Source organism: Acomys minous, assembly GCF_964271855.1.
Source record: "Acomys minous genome assembly, chromosome: 6".
Lineage (NCBI taxonomy): Eukaryota > Metazoa > Chordata > Mammalia > Rodentia > Muridae > Acomys > Acomys minous.
In genome coordinates, this window is record NC_140487.1 from 104,320,918 (window position 1) to 104,339,294 (window position 18,377).

At 50.8% G+C, this 18,377-nt stretch overlaps 1 protein-coding gene across 3 annotated transcripts in view; it reads left to right on the forward strand.

Moving 5' to 3' along the window:
• Window positions 1-18,377, forward strand: part of CSMD2 (CUB and Sushi multiple domains 2) — a 573,432-nt gene that overhangs the window by 469,578 nt on the left and 85,477 nt on the right. For all 3 annotated transcript variants that reach the window (XM_084784630.1, XM_084784631.1, XM_084784632.1), the window contains 8 exons: window positions 4,968-5,063; window positions 6,174-6,377; window positions 7,029-7,153; window positions 8,227-8,323; window positions 9,606-9,710; window positions 13,823-13,941; window positions 14,461-14,530; window positions 16,219-16,335. In XM_084784630.1, coding sequence (XP_084640756.1) covers window positions 4,968-5,063; window positions 6,174-6,377; window positions 7,029-7,153; window positions 8,227-8,323; window positions 9,606-9,710; window positions 13,823-13,941; window positions 14,461-14,530; window positions 16,219-16,335 — 933 coding nt within the window. The remainder of the gene's footprint in view (window positions 1-4,967; window positions 5,064-6,173; window positions 6,378-7,028; window positions 7,154-8,226; window positions 8,324-9,605; window positions 9,711-13,822; window positions 13,942-14,460; window positions 14,531-16,218; window positions 16,336-18,377) is intronic.

An 18,377-nucleotide genomic window follows, 5' to 3' on the forward strand; every position in this document is an offset into this window, starting at 1 on the left:
GGCCATCCTCCATAGGACCCATATCCCAGACTAATTCTTGGCTGCTGCGTGAAAAGCACCGTCACTCACTTGCAAATAAGTTTGCTTCGTTGTTTTATTTCCTCCTCTCCAGTGGCTTTTCTTTGATTTCCTACCATGGCTCCTGGTCTGTCCGGGCAAATTGTTTGAATTTCAATGCTAGTATTTTATCTTTCAGTAAAATTCATTTTATAATTTCTCTTCACTTTAGTGATGTTATTTATGTGACACACAGGGATATTTTTTTTTAAATGCCTCTTGCTCCAGTGTTTATGTTCCCTGCCTCTGGAGCCCTGTGTGCCGGGTCCCTGGTCCCCTTCTCTGCTTCTCTATTCCAGAGGTTTATGAGGTTCTGTTGCTCTGGGAAATTCTTATTATTCCAATTGATCAGTACTTCTGTGGAGTTTGCTACTTTCTAATTAGCCACTGCTTTTATTGCACCCAATTCTCTCCTCTGTTGCTTCTTCCAGTTGCTGTGTTTTTCTCATCCTGACATCCTGAGTACAGAACGTTGTCTGTGCTTCTCCTTGTGCAAGAAGGCACATGTTCACACTAGTGTGCTCAGTTTGCACATGCTTACAGCAGTGTCCTCATCTTTGTGCTGTTCGTTTTGATATACACTATTCGATACATGCTACTTTAACATGTGATACTCTTTTGTTGGCCAAGAGTTAAGAATATCTCTTCTGCGGTTAACGAGACGGGCTCAGTGGTTTAGATCTCTTGTTGCTCGTGACGAGGACCCAGGTTCGAGTCCCAGCACCTACTGTTTGCTCACAGCCACCTGGAATGCCAGTTCCAGGAGACTTTATGCTATCTTCTACTGCTTTACTTTACACTAAAGCATATAACGTAAAGGAAGCCACCATCTTCTGACCTCCATGGGCACAAAGCACATACATAGTGCACATATACATGCAGGCAGAAAAAAAAACCAAACATATAAAATAAATCTAGAAATCCTTTTTAATTAAAATAAGAAAAAAATGAATATCACTTCTGGGCTGATAGATGGCTCTGTTGGTAAGACCACCTGCTGCTCAAGAACAAGGACCTGAGTTCAAATCCCCAAAGCCCACATAAAAAGCCACATACGGCAGTGTGCACACCTGTAGCCCCAGTGCTGTGGGAGTGAAGACGGAAAGGATAGCTGGCTGCCGAGCTGTGGGTTCAGTGAAAGACCTTGTTTCAAGAAAATAAGACCAGCAGAGCATGGTCGTACACTCCTTTAATTCCAGCATTCAGGGTCTCTGTAAGGTCAAGGCCAGCCTTGTCTACATAATGACTTCCAGGTTGAGGTATGTTATAAGGCCTGTCTCAAAAACTAACAAACAGACAGACAAAAACCATCCTGACAGACAGACAGATGATTACTGTGTTCTTCTTAGTCTTTCTGAGCTGAGAGTGCTGGTTTAGTTTATGACAGTCTATATCTAAAAGTGTAGAAGTAGAGAGACGTGGCCAATAGGAAGTGTAAATGGGCATATTTCTAGGACCTCTGTATGGGTATAGATGTAGGTGTACAAATTTGATAGAAGGAAGGAAGGAAGGGATAAAGGGAGGGACAGGAAGAGGGAGAGATGACAACAAAGAAGAAGAGGAGAGAAAGGGAAAGAGGAATCGAAATAGGAAGAAGGAAAGGAAAGGAGAGGAAGGAAGGAAGGAGGAACAAATAAAGGAAGATAAGTAGGAAACAGATAAGAGGGAGAGAGGGAGACGGAGAGAGCGATGGAGGGATGGAGTGAGGGACAGATGGATGGACAGACAGACAGACGGAGGGTGGAGAAACACTTGCACTGAAGGTACAAACTGCCTCCCCAGGCCAGCGCCCCGTGACCAAGGTGTGCTGGGTTTGAGAGAAGCTTAAAGGCTGCGTTCAGCATCTTTGTGTGGCGTTATGTTTGATACGCAGTGGATGAAAGTAGTGTATTGCGTCTTCCATTGCAACTGTGACATTTGGGCCAGGGGAGGGCATCCTGCTTTCCTAACAGTTTCTGTTTCTGCTGCCTGCCTTTCCTCGGTTTCCCTGAGAGTCCTGTTAGGACTGCCCCACTTTTTATGGGGCGAGGTGTTTGTGCTGGTGTCTGCGGTCCCCTGGGGATAGGCTTCCTGGTTTGGAAGATTCGCCCTTACTTTTCCATTCATACCAGGCCTGTCTCCAGTTTTTAATTTTTTATTTGTCCACTTGGGCTTCTGTGCTAATGGTCTTGGTGATTATTTTTAAATCATGAATTTCTCACCCAAGGACAAGCTTAGACACTGGCCTTTAGTCTTTACCTCATTGGCAAGAACATCTAGGGTTAATGTGCCTTCCCTAGCAGAGTTCACCCCTGCTGGCTCCTGGCTTCTCTCTTGAAGTTCTTTCTCTCAGCATGGGGCCTCAGAACCACAGTCCTCCCTCTGTCAGCTTGCTGATACACAAATGACTCCCCCGCCTCCCTCCTCCAGCATACCACAAAAATGCCAACTAGCCTGCAAATCGAGTTACAGGCCAAATGGTCTCTTTTGAAAAAAAAAAAAAAAGAAATGCACAGATTGTTCCGTCTTATTCCAACACTTCATATTATAGGCAAATTGGGGTCCAAGCGGAGCCTCATCCTTGTGACTCGCCAACACTTTGCTGTCCGTGGGGCTTTCCTGTTTTCTTATTTAGAAAATTAAACAGCCCTCTCAGCTGAGCTCTGTTTTCCTCATCATATCTGGTACTTGGCAAGCCACTGCAGCCCGAGTTCCAACTCAGCAAGCTGTCTTTCTTCTTCTCTTCCTCCTCCTCCTCCTCCTCCTCCTCCTCCTCCTCTTCTTCTTGTTTTGTTTTTCGAGACAAAGTATCTCCATGTTAGCTTTGGCTGTCCTGGACTCACTTTGTGGACCAGGCTGGCCTCCAACTCACAACAATCTGCCTGCCTATGCTTCCCGAGTACTGTGATGAAAGGCGTGTGCCACCACCGCCTGGTTGTCTTTCTTCTTAAACTCTCTTTCTTGGGATTGTCTTCCTTCTCTCTCTGGAATTCCCCATATCTGCTTGTTGGATTTTCCTGCCTATCCTCTTGTGTGGCTCACTATTTCTTTCACGGCTTTGATCTTTTTGCGTCGTTTTTCCTTTAGATTCTGGAAGGATAGCCCAGTTTCACATCCACACCACTTCTGGATGTCTGACCCACACGCCACGTGTCAGGATGCCCCACCCCACATGTTGGAGCAATCGTCTCCTCCCTTCCCGTGTAGCCTTCACTGGCCTCAGCGCCTCCCTGTGCCATGTCTTCCTCTGGCATTGCAGGTGCCAGGTTCCCTTTATCCCTGTGCAACCAGGACCAAAAACCTTCGCTCTGTGCTGCATTGTAATTCCCATGAAAGGTTTGCTTTGACATCTCGCGGCGGCCCCTTCCTTAGAAGTTTTCTTATAGCCGGTCATTTCTGCGCCCTCCCAGGAGCGGGAAGTCTGTGTGTAGCCAGGACCGAAGGCCCCTGGGCCCTGCCGGCCATCACTGGGGCTCTCAGTCACAGATGTCAGATAGGAGGAAAGGAGAATGATGGTGTTAATGGACAAAGAGACTTTGTCTTCTCCGGGTTCCCTCTGCTCCGGCAGCCGGAAGTGATCTGAGGCAATGCCTCTTAGCTAGGATAAATGACTCTGGGCCACTTGTATATCTCAATGTGCCAAGCAGAAGGTTCTCTCTGGTCGCTCTGGCTGGTGGCGTCGCGGGTCTCTCTAGAGGCATCAGTGAGTTCTCTCAGTGACTCCCACTGATCGTAACCCCAACCCTCTCCCCAGTGGACACAGCCTAGCCCTATGTAACTCCCACTTCCTTTTGCGAGATGGAGTCCGGGGTCCCTAAGGTCACGGAGAGGCAGAATGCAGAGGGGTCATGCCACTGCCCCATCACCACATCATGCCTGGGCTTCCACAGGAAGAGGAGGATGGGCAGGGCTCTGCTTCGCTGCGCTGGGTCCAGCTGCTGCTGTCCTGCCCTCCCCAATCTGTACCACACCCAGCTGGCTTCAGCCGGGTCTTCTGCCACCCACCCGAGCACTCCCCGCTGCCCTGTATCCTTACAGGCTTTCCCCATCTTCTGCAGGATGTGCTTGAAGGATAACACACCCTGGGCAGTCCCAGCCTCCACCGAGCTGTCCCTTCCAGGGTCCTGACAAGCATCCGCTTTGCTCTCAGAGATGTCCTCGTCTGAGCCCTGCATCTCTGTCTCGGGGCGTTTGAGAAAGGCCAGAGCTCTCAGATGATCTTATCTCCTTCCTCCCCACAAACCAGTGTCTGGTTCTCCTGTATTGATCCTTAATCGGTCTGATTTCACTTTCCCAAGTCAACTTCCAGCCAGCAGGGTCGTACTCTCCATACCCATAAACCAACGTGTTTTTAGCAGCTTCCTCCTTTCTGAACAGATCATGTGATGTTTCCAAACCTTTTCATCTTGCTTTGTAAATGACGGTGCTGAGCTCCGCCACGCTGGCCTCACAGTGACCAGAGTCTGGATGTAAAAACCATCTCTATTGGGTGCGGAGTCGTGGGTGGGGGAGCGGGGGATTGGGGGTTGGGAATAGGATCTCATGTAGCCAAGGATGGCCTCAGGCACGCTACATAACTAGGGGTGGAGGATGACCTTTCGCTTCCAATCCTCCTGCCTCTGCCTCTCAAGTGCTGGGATCAGAGGCGTGTGTACCACTCTGCCCCGTTCGTGCCATGCCAGGGCATCAAACCCACAGTGTTGTGCACGCTAGGCAAGCGCTCTACCAACTGAGCCACATCTGCACGCCCAGCTAATGCACTTCCCACTGGAAGGTGCAGGCTGTGCAGTAGGCTGCAGCGGAGTCGTGGTACATGGGAGAAGTCACTGTGTGCAGCAAGGCTGCGCCCTCCTTCTCCTCAGCCCGGATGCTGGCTGCTGAGTGTTACAGCCACACTCAGTCTTCTTCCTTCCCCTCATTCCTCTCGGCAGGAGAGTCGCTGCCCTTGGCCACCTCCAATCAAGTTCTCATTAAGTTCAGCGCCAAAGGTCAAGTATCGGCCAGGGGTTTCCACTTTGTCTACCAAGGTATGTAGGATGTGGGCCTTGGAAGGTCAGATGTCATCTCGGTGAATCTGTGTCCCAAGGAACGGACCTTTCTCCTCCTGTCTGTCTGTCTGTACATCTCTATGGGGATTTGGGGAGGAGGGTCAATTACTAACCTGGGGTACAATTTCCTGATATTCATTCAACTGTATGCCCCTGTTACCCAAGCACCAATTTCTGGGCTAAAGCCTATGCTGAATTTGGAAAGAAATCACACACGGGAAGTTAATTCCTTTCCTGCCCTCCCTGTGTCCCCACCACCACCACCGCAATGTCTAGTACATTCTGATGGGGCTGGGGACATCAGCCCAGTCCTCTTACTTCATGGGACTTGGTTATGTCTGCAGTGAATACTAAAGAAATGGCACTGGCACAAGCTCTGATCAGAGGGCACCAGCCATTCCTCTTCTTTAAACCACCAATCGCGCATGTATGAAATGAGGGGCAATACTGATGGCTGGCAGGCAGGCAGGCAGGCAGGCAACCAGTGTTTATTTTGGGTCACTAGGACCCAGCAGGATCTTGGGGCATCCTTGCTTTCACCTGCTGAATCCAGTCTACCCTTATCCTGCAATGGCCACATTGTTAAGGCCACCAGTGTCTCTAAGCACAGCCCTCCCCGTTTGTTCTACACTGTCCAGGAGGCCATGCGTACCCCTGTGCAGGGGTGATCCCCCTACTACAATGAGTGCCACTTCTGATTCCCACAAGCCACCGTTATGCTCATGTCAGCTGCAGACTGTGGGCAGAGGCTTAAGAGAAGCCAATGAACCGGGCAATGGCTTGAAGGGTGGAGGGGAAGAGGGCTGTTGTTGTTTTTAGGGAGCACAAGGCCCTGGTAAGAAAGAAGAATGGCTCTGAGCCTAAGTCTGGGCCCTGAGACTCTCACAACCCTCCATGATGCCCAGAAACTGCCCAACATTGAGTCCTGCAGTGCACCTCAAAATCTGCCCTGCCCTGGAAAGTGGCTATGCCAGTCTGAAAATATACTTTGAGCTCCCAGGGCCCCCTCCAGGCTTGTCCTGCATGCATCGCAGGGCCATTTTCTACAGGAGTGAGGCCTGCCCCCCATGAAAGCCCCTGTCCCCACAGCGGTGCCCAGGACCAGCGCCACACAGTGCAGTTCTGTGCCAGAACCCCGTTATGGCAAGAGGCTTGGCAGTGATTTCTCCGTGGGGGCCATCGTACGCTTCGAATGCAACTCGGGCTATGCTCTGCAGGGGTCCCCAGAAATTGAGTGCCTCCCTGTACCTGGGGCATTGGCCCAGTGGAACGTCTCCGCACCAACCTGTGTGGGTAAGTGACTTGACAACCAAGACTGAGAAAGAGGAAGAAGTGGAGAGCGGAAAGGACTGAGGGCAGAGCCTCTTGTCCCTGAGGGACGCAGTCAGTCATCAGAGATGTTCTCAAGGGACAACGTAGCCCTTCTCAGCACCTAAGGAGCAGTGTGGATACAGAGAGGGGCTGGAACACAGAACGGGAGAGAAATATGAAGAGAGGAACAGATAGAAGCTACTGGGGGACCATTGTTTTCAGTCAAGCCATCAGGGGGGCTGAGAACAGGAGGGCCCAAAGAGAGAAATCCTCCTGAAATGGAGGCCCGGCAGAAGCTAGGGACCCTACAGGTGGTGAGATTTGGGGTGTGGTGGAGAATTTGAGAGCTAGAGGAGAAACCAACTCAAGATGAGTTGTAGCATCCTGGAGATCCTGAGAGAGGTGGGCCTGGGGGGGGAGGGGGGTGGTCAGGGGAGAGGCCAGCACATGAAGGTGGCTCAGTGTAGGCCAGGGATCCTCAGGGAAGTGGGAGTGAGAGAAGCAGCTAGCCCAGGAGGAGCCCAAGCAAGGACCCAATGGACAAGTCCCTGAGGGAAGCACATGGAATCGTTCCCATGGAAGCACCCCAAAGATGAGCTGAGGAGCCTCTGACCAGCCCCTGTCTCTTTCCAGTGCCATGTGGTGGCAACCTCACAGAGCGCAGGGGCACCATCCTGTCACCCGGCTTCCCGGAGCCATACCTCAACAGCCTCAACTGCGTGTGGAAGATCATGGTGCCCGAAGGCGCAGGCATCCAGGTAGGAGCAAGGAGGCACCTCAGTGAACTGGCTGCCCACAGATCCTGGCTGATGCTGGACCTTGAGCCAGGCTGAGGTGGAAGGAGAAATAACAGCTCCGTCCCTGTCCCCTGTGGCTTTGGAGGCACCGTGTGAATATAGAGATACAGCTCCCAAAAAGGAGATCACAGAAACTCTGGGGGAAGGTGGGAGGGAAGACAGTTAACTCGGGGACCATGAGAGGTGGAAATTAGCTCCAGCCAGCCAGCAGGGCCCAGAGAAGAAAATAGGCTTACAACTGGAATATAACTTTGGAAGATTCTTAGGAGAGTTTCAGATGGCTTGAGGTGTTTGTTTATGTAAGATCATTAAGGAAAGAAAGGGGGCATGGCTGATGAGTGGGGAAAGAGTGGATCGTCAAGCACAGGTGAGGCATGGAGGACAGTCAAGCACATATTGGGGACATCTGGGGCTACTGGGATGTGTAACATATGCCCAGGGTAAGAGCAGCACAGAGAGGGCCACAGGAGAGGATCCAAAGCCTGTCAGGCCAATGGGATAATCAGGGGCCGAGCTAGACACACCCAGTGGGAGGAGCAAACCCAAAGAATATTCCAAATGTGTGAAAGGACCGGAGAGGTGGCTCTGGCAGAAGATGTCTTGCCTGACATACACACCTTGAGTTCAGTCCCCAGCACCACGTAAACCAGGTGTGCTTGTGAATGCCTGTTATCACAACTCACAGGAAAGCAGAGGCAGGAGGATTAAAAGTTCAAAGTCATCCTCAGCCACATAGTGATTCAGGGTTAGCCTGAGCTACATGGGGGAGAAATCCAGCTCAACTGCAGCATTCCCACTTTCTGAAATGTCATTACGTGTCCTTCTGTCCTATGATCACATATCTCCTGTCTGTCTTTCCCACCAGACAGTGAGCTCCAGAGATAGCTATGGACCACATGGTACTTTTATGGGAAGGAGCCAGCACAGTGTCAGACCCAGAGTGGGTGTTTGAGAAATTGAACTACCCATGGGACGGGAAGGGAGGGAGGCACTTGCATTGTGTGACTGACAACTCGATCCTTGTGCCTTTCCAGATTCAAGTCATCAGTTTTGTCACAGAGCAGAACTGGGACTCTCTGGAAGTGTTTGACGGAGCAGATAACACTGTAACCATGCTGGGGAGTTTCTCAGGTAAGATGGGACATCCAGCACTTCCATTCAGAGGTTTATGGTAGACATCATCATCATCATCACCATCATCATCACCATTACCATCATCATCATCACTACCACCCTCACCATCATCACCACCACCACCACCACCACCATCACCACCATTACCACCACCATCATCACCACTACCACCACCACCACCATCATCATCATCATCACCACCACCACCATCATCATCACCACCATCATCATCACCACCATCATCATCACCACCACCTCCACCATCATCATCACCACCACCACCACCATCATCATCCCCATTACCACCACCATCATCATCACTGAATGAGGTTCAGTATATTAACAATGATCTGCAACCATCAATCCTAACAAATCCCAGAGCATTTATATCGCCCTGAAAAGAAACCAGGCACCAATTGCAACCGTTCTCCATTCCCCTACTTGCTCCCAGCCTCTGGCAACCACTGATCCTTCGATCCCCATGGACTTGTCCTAGTCCAAGCAGTTCATACATAGGAACTCTTACACCATGTGGCTTTCTGATTGGCTTCAGCACGTTTTCAGGGTTCTCCCAGTGTCCATTTGAGTCAGCCCTGTGCTGTGTGTGTCTTTGTACACGCACCCATCACTCAGCGGATGTCTGTGTCTCTTTCATTGTGAAGCTGCAGTGACTAGGGTGAGCACAGCTGGGATGTGCTAGGATGGACATTTCCATGTGCAAATTCTGGTGTCACTTGTGTTGCCCATCCTCAAGAGCGTATATCCAGAAATAGAATCACTATAATCTCATTTTTTAAAGGAACAACTCAACTTTTTCCCCAAAGTGGATCTCCCCACCCCCACCCCGCCCACCAAGCACCACAGCCCATCCAATGGCAGGCATGAGGCAGAGCATGGTGTGTGGGTTTGCACCATGGCCCAGGAAATTACCTGAATCTTCGTGGCCCAGAGATCCATGATAGGAAAATGATTCACAAACTGTCTTCCCTGCCGGGTTGACCAGATGATTGTAGATGTTGGAATTGTTTTTGAAGATGGCTGAGTAGGGACCAGACTCACAGCCCTCTAACTGCCTGAGGAGCATCCGCTCCTGGCAGCATAGGTCTTTAGCACTGCTCATCCATGGCTTCCCTTCCCTGGTCCATTGACTACCTGCCATTAGTCATTTAGTAAGTTTGATAACTGGGAACATTGTGGGGGCTCTGGGAGCAGTATGTCAGCCGGCGGTAGAAACAGAGGAATTAGGTGTGCCTGAATGACCCTTGGTGTTCTTGTCCAGGAACCACGGTGCCTGCCCTCCTGAACAGCACCTCCAACCAGCTCTACCTCCACTTCTACTCGGACATCAGTGTGTCTGCTGCTGGCTTCCACTTGGAATACAAAAGTGAGAATCCAGGGTCATGGCTCTGTGTGGGTTTCTGGGTGGGAACAAATGATGGCTGGATCCCCACCCTCAATGGAGGCTATATCGAGCTGTACCCTTCCTTCCCACTTAAGCCTACCACTGACCAGAGGAAGATGCCAAGGGTTAGAGAAGGTTTGAAGCCCTTTCAAGTTTGCATACTCAGCAGTGGGATGAAGCCAGGACCCCTGAAGTGTCTGTCCTCTACACCCTAGAACTTGGGTCAACAGTGTTTAGCATCAGTCTTGGCCCCAATAGATAACCTGGGATATAAGAAAATGGAGGTGCTCTCTCCTGTGATTCTGCAAACTGGCCCCTGATGCCTATTCTGATAATGCAGTAATCTTCAAAGTTCCTTCTCTCACTCAATGTCTCACTTGTCATCTGCAAGATTCACTCTAGTCACTCCTAAAATCCCTGGACAGCAAGAACTATGACTGTGCCCCTGGGAAAATAAAGGAGTTTCTGGGGAGTTAGCTTTTCTCCTGGAATTGCTGGCCTTGCTCCCATCTCACACTAGGTATAGGGAGGAACTGGTGGGTGCCAGTGTTTGCTGCACGGGCACTCAACAAATAACCTCTGAGTGTTCCCAACACTTCAGGAGCTCTGACAGAGTTTGCTAGGATCTCTGACAGATTTTGGTAGGGTCAGAGATCATCAAAATGAATCCCAGAATCCAGCCAAAGAGATACATGAAACCAAGGAAGCATGTCACGGCTCTCACAGGTCTGTACTTTTAGATGGCTGTGCATTGGTTCAAAGACCAGCATGGTGACGTCCACTTGGACAGCACCTCAAATAATTTTCTGTTGCCGTGAAGAGACACCATGACCAAAGTAACTTATAGAAGAAAGTGTTTAATGGGGGATTACAGTTTCAGAGGGTGTCTTAGTTAGAGTCTTATTACTGTGAAGAGACACTCTGACCACAGCTTAATTGGGCTTACAGTTTCAGAGGTTTAGTCCATTATCGTCATGATGGGAAACATGGCAGCATGTAGGCAGGCTTGGTGCCAGACAAGAAGCTGAGAGGTCTACGTCTTAATCCGCAGGCAGCAGAAGGAGACTGTGTGTCACACTGGGGGTGGCTTGAGCACTGGAGACCTGAAAGCCTGCCTCCAGAGTGACACACTTCCTCCAACAAGACCACACCTCCTAATAGCGCCACTCCCTATGGCCAAGCATTCAAACACATGAATCTATGGGGGCCATACTTATCCAAACTACCACAGAGGGCAAGTCAATAATCATCATGTCAGGAAGTGTGCCAGCAGACAGGCAGGATGGTGATCCACAAGCAGGAGGCTGGAGGTGGGGAGGGGGAGAGAAAAAGAGAGACAGAGAGAGGAGACAGAGACAGAGAGAGGAGAGAGACACACAGAGAGAGACAGAGAGAGAGAGAGAGAAACAGACAGAGACAGAGACAGAGAGAGAGGACTTGCAACAGCATGGGCTTTTGAAACCTCAAAGGCCACACACAGTGACACACCTCCTCCAACAAGGCCACACCTTCTAATCCTTCCAAAACAGTTCCACCAACTAGGGAGCAGGTATTGAAACATATGGGCCAACAGTGGGTGTTCTCATCCAAACCACTACAGGCAAGTAGAGAGGTGAGCACCGTGAACAGGCAGGAAGTGCCTACCATGTGCCAGGTCTTGTTTAAAGCCCACAAAGCAAAAATAAATCAGACACGGCCCCTGCCTCTAAAAGCACAACGCCTAGGGAGACAGAGAGATGCAGAAGCAAGAGGTGAGTCAATGCAACTCAGAATGCTACAAAGCATGGAGGAATGGGTCCCACACTAGCCAGGCAAGCCTTAGCCCAAAGCCATGCCTGAGTTAGGTTTAGAACGAGAAGCAAGTGAGGCTGAGAGGCCTCGTTGGTTCAGCCACCTGTGACAATATGGACACATGAAAGCATCTGATGGGGTCAGAATCCCCCACCTGGGTCTCCAAGAGTGAACTTCATCCAGGTAGTTGAGGGAGGACCAGCTGGATGCCAGGATGCTCACCGCCTGAAGGCACTGACGTGCTCCTGTAGGTGAGGCCTGCAACGACTTGTAGACCAGTTCAGTCTCCTTTTGTCCTCAGCACCTCTCCAGTAGAGGGCTTCGAGTTACTGAGCTGTGAGCACTCCAACTGAATGGTAAGGGCATTCCTGCAAAGGCAAGCAGCAGGCAGCCATGATGCCTCGAGTTCAGTTTCCAACTTGCTTTACCCATCATCCTTAGGGCCTCTGTCCCACTGCGAAGGGGCTGGGACATAGCCACCAACAGGCTTAATTTCCAAACATCTGTCACATCTCAGAGGCATGTAAAGGGCAAGAGCAGCCTGGCAAGGGGGAGAGGGGACAGCAGCATATTATGGGATGACAACAGCACATTTGTTTTTATTTTTGGTTATGTTAGGGGTTTGTGGTATCATCAGTGAAACCCAGAGCCTGGCGCATGTTAGGTGACCACTCTACCACTGAGCTCCGTCCCCAGCCCCATGACCCCTAGTTTTGATTAGGGTCACATAAATGCAAACATTTGTTAAAACACGACACATATCCTCAAATGACAATGACAACTACACTGGATAAACAGCACCTTCACGTATTATTTCTATGCTTTATAGAATGTCAGTTTCCCTCAGAAGCAAAATTGTGTTAGCAGGGTTTTGCCTGTAAAGTGAACTGAGGACTCAGAAGACAGGCCAGTGGCAGGTTCCCTGGGCTGCTGGGTAATTCCTCATTCTTTTTTTTTTCCTGGGCATTTAGCTACCTGAAAGCTTCCCAGAGAGCCACCAGGAAGAAAAAGGCTCCCTCTCTCAAACCTCCATGACCCAGCTCATATAGCCACATAGAGTGCTGGCCCCTCTACAGCCCTGTTTTTGGTAGAAAACACACTTTGAAGGAGAGGAAAACTCTATATAGCAGGCCCTGCGCCCCTTATGAGTCTCCCAGCACATGGGGGTGCCCTTCATACGTCTCACAGCTGGAATGTGCTCCTGTGGCCTGAGCTTGACTGCTCTTGCTTGCACAGACCTGGATCAGACTGGCTTGGGTCTGAATGCCAATCTTATGGCTTCAGACCACATGTCTGGGCCACCGTCACCCTGTGTCCTCTCTGTGAGATGGCTGTTAAAGCCTGTAGCAAGGGGGGTGGAATGAGGCGACAGACTCGGAGACCCTGCCTCACTCAGGGGACAGGCTCAGAAAGAGCAACTCCTCCCGAGATGGCCATGATTATGACGTCACGGCTGCCCAGGGAAGGGACAATCAGGATGCCTGCACTAAAGGGACACGGCTCGAGCTTTAAGGCAAAGAAAGAGAACAAGGGAGAATTTGAGACACCACAGAGTTAACCATGGCAGGGACTTTGGCCAATTCTTGAAGGTCCTTGAGTTACCCATGATGGCCATAAAGATGTTCCTCAGAGCAGGCAATGAGGGCAGGGATTCAAGGACAGGTTGTAAGAGTCATCCGTGGCTGTGAGTTTGGGTGACTGGAAAGCAGCTGGGAGCGCTGACAGGATCCTACAGTGCACAAGGGCCAGTGCTGAGCATGCAGGGCTCCGTGTGAGGAGCTCCCCTTTATAGAAGAGGACTGGTCTGACCTTGAGAAGGGAGCCTGGGGGCCAACTTCTCTCAGGCCAGCCTGTGCTGGAGAGGGGGACTTTGACTGATCCCTAGCACCATAGCAGTGCCCTGTCCTTAACTCTTTGTTGTTCTTCTATCCTTCCTGTGGCCTCTCTTCCTGCTATATAGACACTGTCTTCTGAGGAGGAGAGAAAGGGGAGGGAAGTTGAAAGCGGGTACAGGAGCAACAAGAGAGGGGCTCAGACAGAGAGGCCTGGGAGTCTGCATCCAGGGTGTTCTGACACAGAGCTCAGTAGGGACCCAAACTACCCAAAGTCCCCGAAGCGGCACCCCGTGACCCAGCTTTGACCTGATGGGCCTCCGTCCTACACATTCTAACTTCCTCTGTGTGTTGGATGAAGAGGTTGGCAAGCACTCAGAAATGCACAGGCCTTGGACCCCCCTCAGCCTCTGTCACCTTAACCTTCCAATCCTGTCCATCTTCCTCTCTCCCTACCTCCGTCTCGTCCAGCGGTGGGCCTGAGCAGTTGTCCCGAACCAGCTGTACCCAGTAATGGGGTGAAGGCAGGCGAGCGCTACTTGGTGAATGATGTGGTCTCTTTCCAGTGTGAGCCGGGATACGCCCTCCAGGTACCTACCTCCCCTGGACCAAAACTCAAGGGCAGGGAGCAGGTGTCCCCTGAGTTGATTGCCCAGCCCTGTACCAGCAGAGCTATATCCATCGAGGTGGAATGTAGCCTCCGTACCCCCTGGGGACAGCTACCCACTCCTGGAACTGTTCTCTTGAAAACAAAACTTTGTTGATGGTAAGGACTCTGAACAATCCAGCCTGGAATGGTTTCCTGCGAAGTCAGGTTTGATTGGACTTTGGGAAAATTTAATTTCCCTTTGAGGGCCATGAGGGAGTTTAGTAATTAGAGGAACCTCACAAGGAATCCTCGTGTAATGAGAATTCTTTAGTGATGGTTCTTAATAAGTGCCACCCCCCAAATCTCCCTCCTTGTGTCTTACCTCAAATCCCAAAGTGATCCTATGTGTCTGGATGCCTTGTCCCTTAACATGAGGCCTAGAGCAAGCCCCCTGTTCTGGGTTATGTGTATAATTGCCCCCCTGGGGGCCTCCAGCCCGCTCCTGTTCTGATTCCTCCAGGGCCACGCCCACATCTCCTGCATGCCTGGGACTGTGCGCCGATGGAACTACCCGCCTCCGCTCTGCATTGGTAAGAGAACCCCACTTGGAAACCGCTGAAGTCCAGATCCCTGGGGATCAGAGCTCACAGCTCTGCTGCTGAGCTCAAGTTCAAGGCAAAAGAAAGTCTTGATGTTCTGGATCTGTTCCAAGTCAGCAGCTTCTGAGAGACTTTTTTTTTTTTTTTTTTTTTTTTTGGTCATTTCTAAGTCTCATTCAAAGCTGCCCTGACTTCTAAAAGGCTCTGGCCACCAACTGAAAAATCACAAAATAGGTTGCCCACTTGAGATCCCACGTAACCAGCCAACCCCTAGACTAAGACCCCATGTAACCAGCCAGTCCCCAGACCGAGATCCCACATAACCAGCCAACCCCCAGACTGAGACCCCATGTAACCAGCCAGTCCCCAGAGGGCATAATCAGACATGTTGGCCTTATCCCATGACTTTGTCAAAGGGCAGGCTAATAAACCCCCTTGTAACGCCATGAGTTGCACATAAAATAAGGACTTGGCCTGGCTTCACTGCTTAGCCCATGGTAGGCACAGTTGTGGAAACTGACAGACACAAGGGTGTTTTGGAGCATTTTGGTCAGATCAAGAAAGCAAGAAACAAACAGTAGAAACAGGATGTCTACTAAGTGCCGGACTCCAAAGCACCCCCTTGTCCCCCAGAAAGTAAGTGGCTCAATGAAATGTGCATTGGCATGACGGTGTTTCATGCCTGTGCTTTCACTCACATATAGAGCAGGTCACATATGTGGCCTGAAGCCCTACGCACTCACCCAGTATGTACTGGAGGCTTGGCCAAGGAAACCACATGAGGATCAGCCGTCACTCCTGGAGTTTGCGGCATGCTCCAGCCCTCCTACACCAAGTGAAACACGTCGTTCCCTGGGTCCCATCACAGCAGCTCCCTGAGTGCCATTTTGCCTCTTCGGAAGCTGGGCTTGCAGGAGTGAGGGCGAGAACTCTCCCCCAGCCCCTCAGGAAGTGAAGTGGGAACTGTGACGTACTGGTAGCACCATCCTGTCCTGGTCTGTCCCTTTGTAGTCTGCCCAGGAAGTGCTGGTCTGGACTCTGGCATTTTCTTCCCTGAACACCTTTCCCTGAGCCTCCATGGTTGATTAGGCCCTTTCTGCCCACACAATCTTTCCTCATAGGACATGAAATAATAAAATCATTTTCGACTGAGCAGCTGCTGAGGCACCCACACACACCTTGAAAATTAGAGGTCTCCAGACCCTCCCTCTCAGCAGAATGGTCATGGCGAGCGAGCCTTGATGGCACGCCACCCAACCCCATAGAAGACAGATTTGCAAAGAGCCTGGCACAGTTGCAAGTTGACAATGAACACACGATGTCTGACAGTCCCTTCTCTTTCCTTTCTCCTTTGTCTGCTGTCCTGGAGACTGGGCTGGGGAAGAGTGGGGGGAGGGGAGGAGTGGAAGCATCACACTTCTCTTGGAGCAGAGCTTTGTCACTTCCTGGATGTCCTTGATAAGGTCACCGACCTGTGATGGGCGTGATCTGGGCTGGCACTCCTGGCACCGTAGGCTGCGCTTTAGCCCTGAGTTGACGTGCTCGGTTTTATGTGTGCGGACAGATGCTCAGGGAGACCCTTTGGGTTCTCAGGGGGGTTTACGACACAGGCTCTGAACTCTTGCAAAGCCCTGCACCCTCCCGGATGACCTGTAACCCGACTACTCTCATTTTCACAGCGCAATGTGGAGGGGCAGTGGAAGAGATGGAGGGGGTGATCCTGAGCCCCGGTTTCCCAGGCAACTACCCCAGCAACATGGACTGCTCCTGGAAGATCGCGCTGCCCGTGGGCTTTGGTGAGTCTGCAGGGCCCAGGGAGACAGGGGCTCTGGGCCCGGGCCCGGATTAAACTAGGTGTCTGCCCATCCCCGCAGAAGCTGAGCCTCAGCACTGTCCCTTTCCTGGGCTTCATCTGTTGCTGACTTGTGCAGTCTTGGGGGATGGGGGACACTGAAGTGTAAAGGGAAGGAAGGTTAGGGGGTCACCACGGTTTAAGTCCTGAACTAAGCCTAGGGGTACAGAATAAGAAACTCGGCGAGAGGTGACACTGAAGGAACAGCTCAAGGCGAGAGAGTGTGTCCTGTGCAAGATTCTGTCCTCAGGATCGTTTTTTTTTTTTTTTTTTTTTTTTTTTTTTTTTTTTTTAAGAAAAGAAGAAGAAATTACTTGGGATAAAAGAAAAGGAACTCCGTTTTTACTGAGACTTGACCTCAAGTTGTGCTTTTAACTCCCCTGTCCCATTTATCATCCTAATTAAATTGAGCCCAGGTCAATATGAAATCGAGTTGGCATTCTTCATGGGCACATTCTAGCTGGCCTGGAGATTGAAAGAGCCAGGGGATGGGCTACTCCAGGCATGGGGGTTGTTGGCTGTGAAGGACACTAGTCTAGGGACAAATTTTAATTGCTGGCAATTCATATAGGGTGTGGTGGCAATATATTTAACCCTGGTTATCAGTGCCAACGAGATTAAGGCTTTGTGCCAACTGATGGCTTGTCCCTGGGGGTCCTCCTGCCCAGTCTTACTCTGTCCCTAGGAACAGAACTGTCCTGGGAACTCTTCTTTCTTACACATTTGTATTCGCATAACTAACTCTGCAAAGTAAAGGGTTTCATCGTGATACACAGCAAACACTGATGATAACTGCCACGCCCCGTTGGATGTTACCCCTCCATCTCCTTTCTCTTGCCATTGAGGGTCGTTGCCGCACAGGCCGGGAACCCCTCGGTCCACTAGCCTCAACCTGAAGGCTACTCATTTGATCATCCATTAATCAACCCAAAGTATGTCCTCTGATGAGAGAAAGCAGTGGTCCCGCTGGCCTTCTTTAAGTCTAGATGGAGAGGAGTGGGGGGGGTGGGCAGGTAGTGTGGTGACCATCAAAGGTTAGAATCTAGGGTCTAGTAGCCTCCCCTGAAGGAAACTGGGGCCAAAAAGACAACTTTGGATGCCTTGGCCGATCTGGGTTTGAGACACGGAGCAAAGAGGACCAGAGTCCCTTTTGCTGTGTCTTCAAGCTTGGGACCGAAGGACGTCTAAAGGCAAAGGACAGGAGAAGGTAGCACACGGGCCAACCGGAGTTTAAGCAGGAGGCTGCCCTCTGTGAATCCTTGTGGTCAGCCACCAGATCACTCTCTCTAAAGTCCTACATCTGTGGTCCAGCTCTGGGGACTGGGCCTGCTGCAGGTCCAGTGGTGTCGCAAGCTGTCTCACTTTCCAGTGGGCTTTCCAGTGGGCTCCGGCACCCTGTTTCTCACTAGACTGTTCTTGCATAAAGAGCCTCTGCAGTAGCACGCCTCTGCCGTTAGGTGGCGAACACAGCCCTGTCCTTTTCATGGGACTGAAGGAACCCAAGGTTGGGTGGGCACAAGGGCTGCTGAGGTCTCCAGCATGGGAGAATGCAAGGCAAGGACTAGAGGGCCCAGCTCTACAGAGAGTGCTTCAGACTAAAGCGGTGTGATGGGGAAGCAGTCTGTGCTCATAGGAGAAGAGTGAGCTGGGGGGCGGGGCGCGGTGCATAAAACAGAATTACATAACACATAGCTAAGGTGAATGAACAGGACAGGAAATGAAAGATCTTTAGCATCATATCTGTCTAATCTTTCCTCTTAACATACTAAGACACACAAAACAGTTGGGTGTGTGTGTGTCCTACCAAATTAGCGAATACAGACAGACACATTAAAATCAAAATATGTGACCACGAAGAGATCTTTAGTAGCAGCTGGGACTCATGAGCACAGGGACTGTCCCACCTTGTTCATCCTGGGCTATGCCTAGCGTGGCACTAGCCCATGGCACATGCTCACCTGGTATTATTAGCTAATGAATGTATAT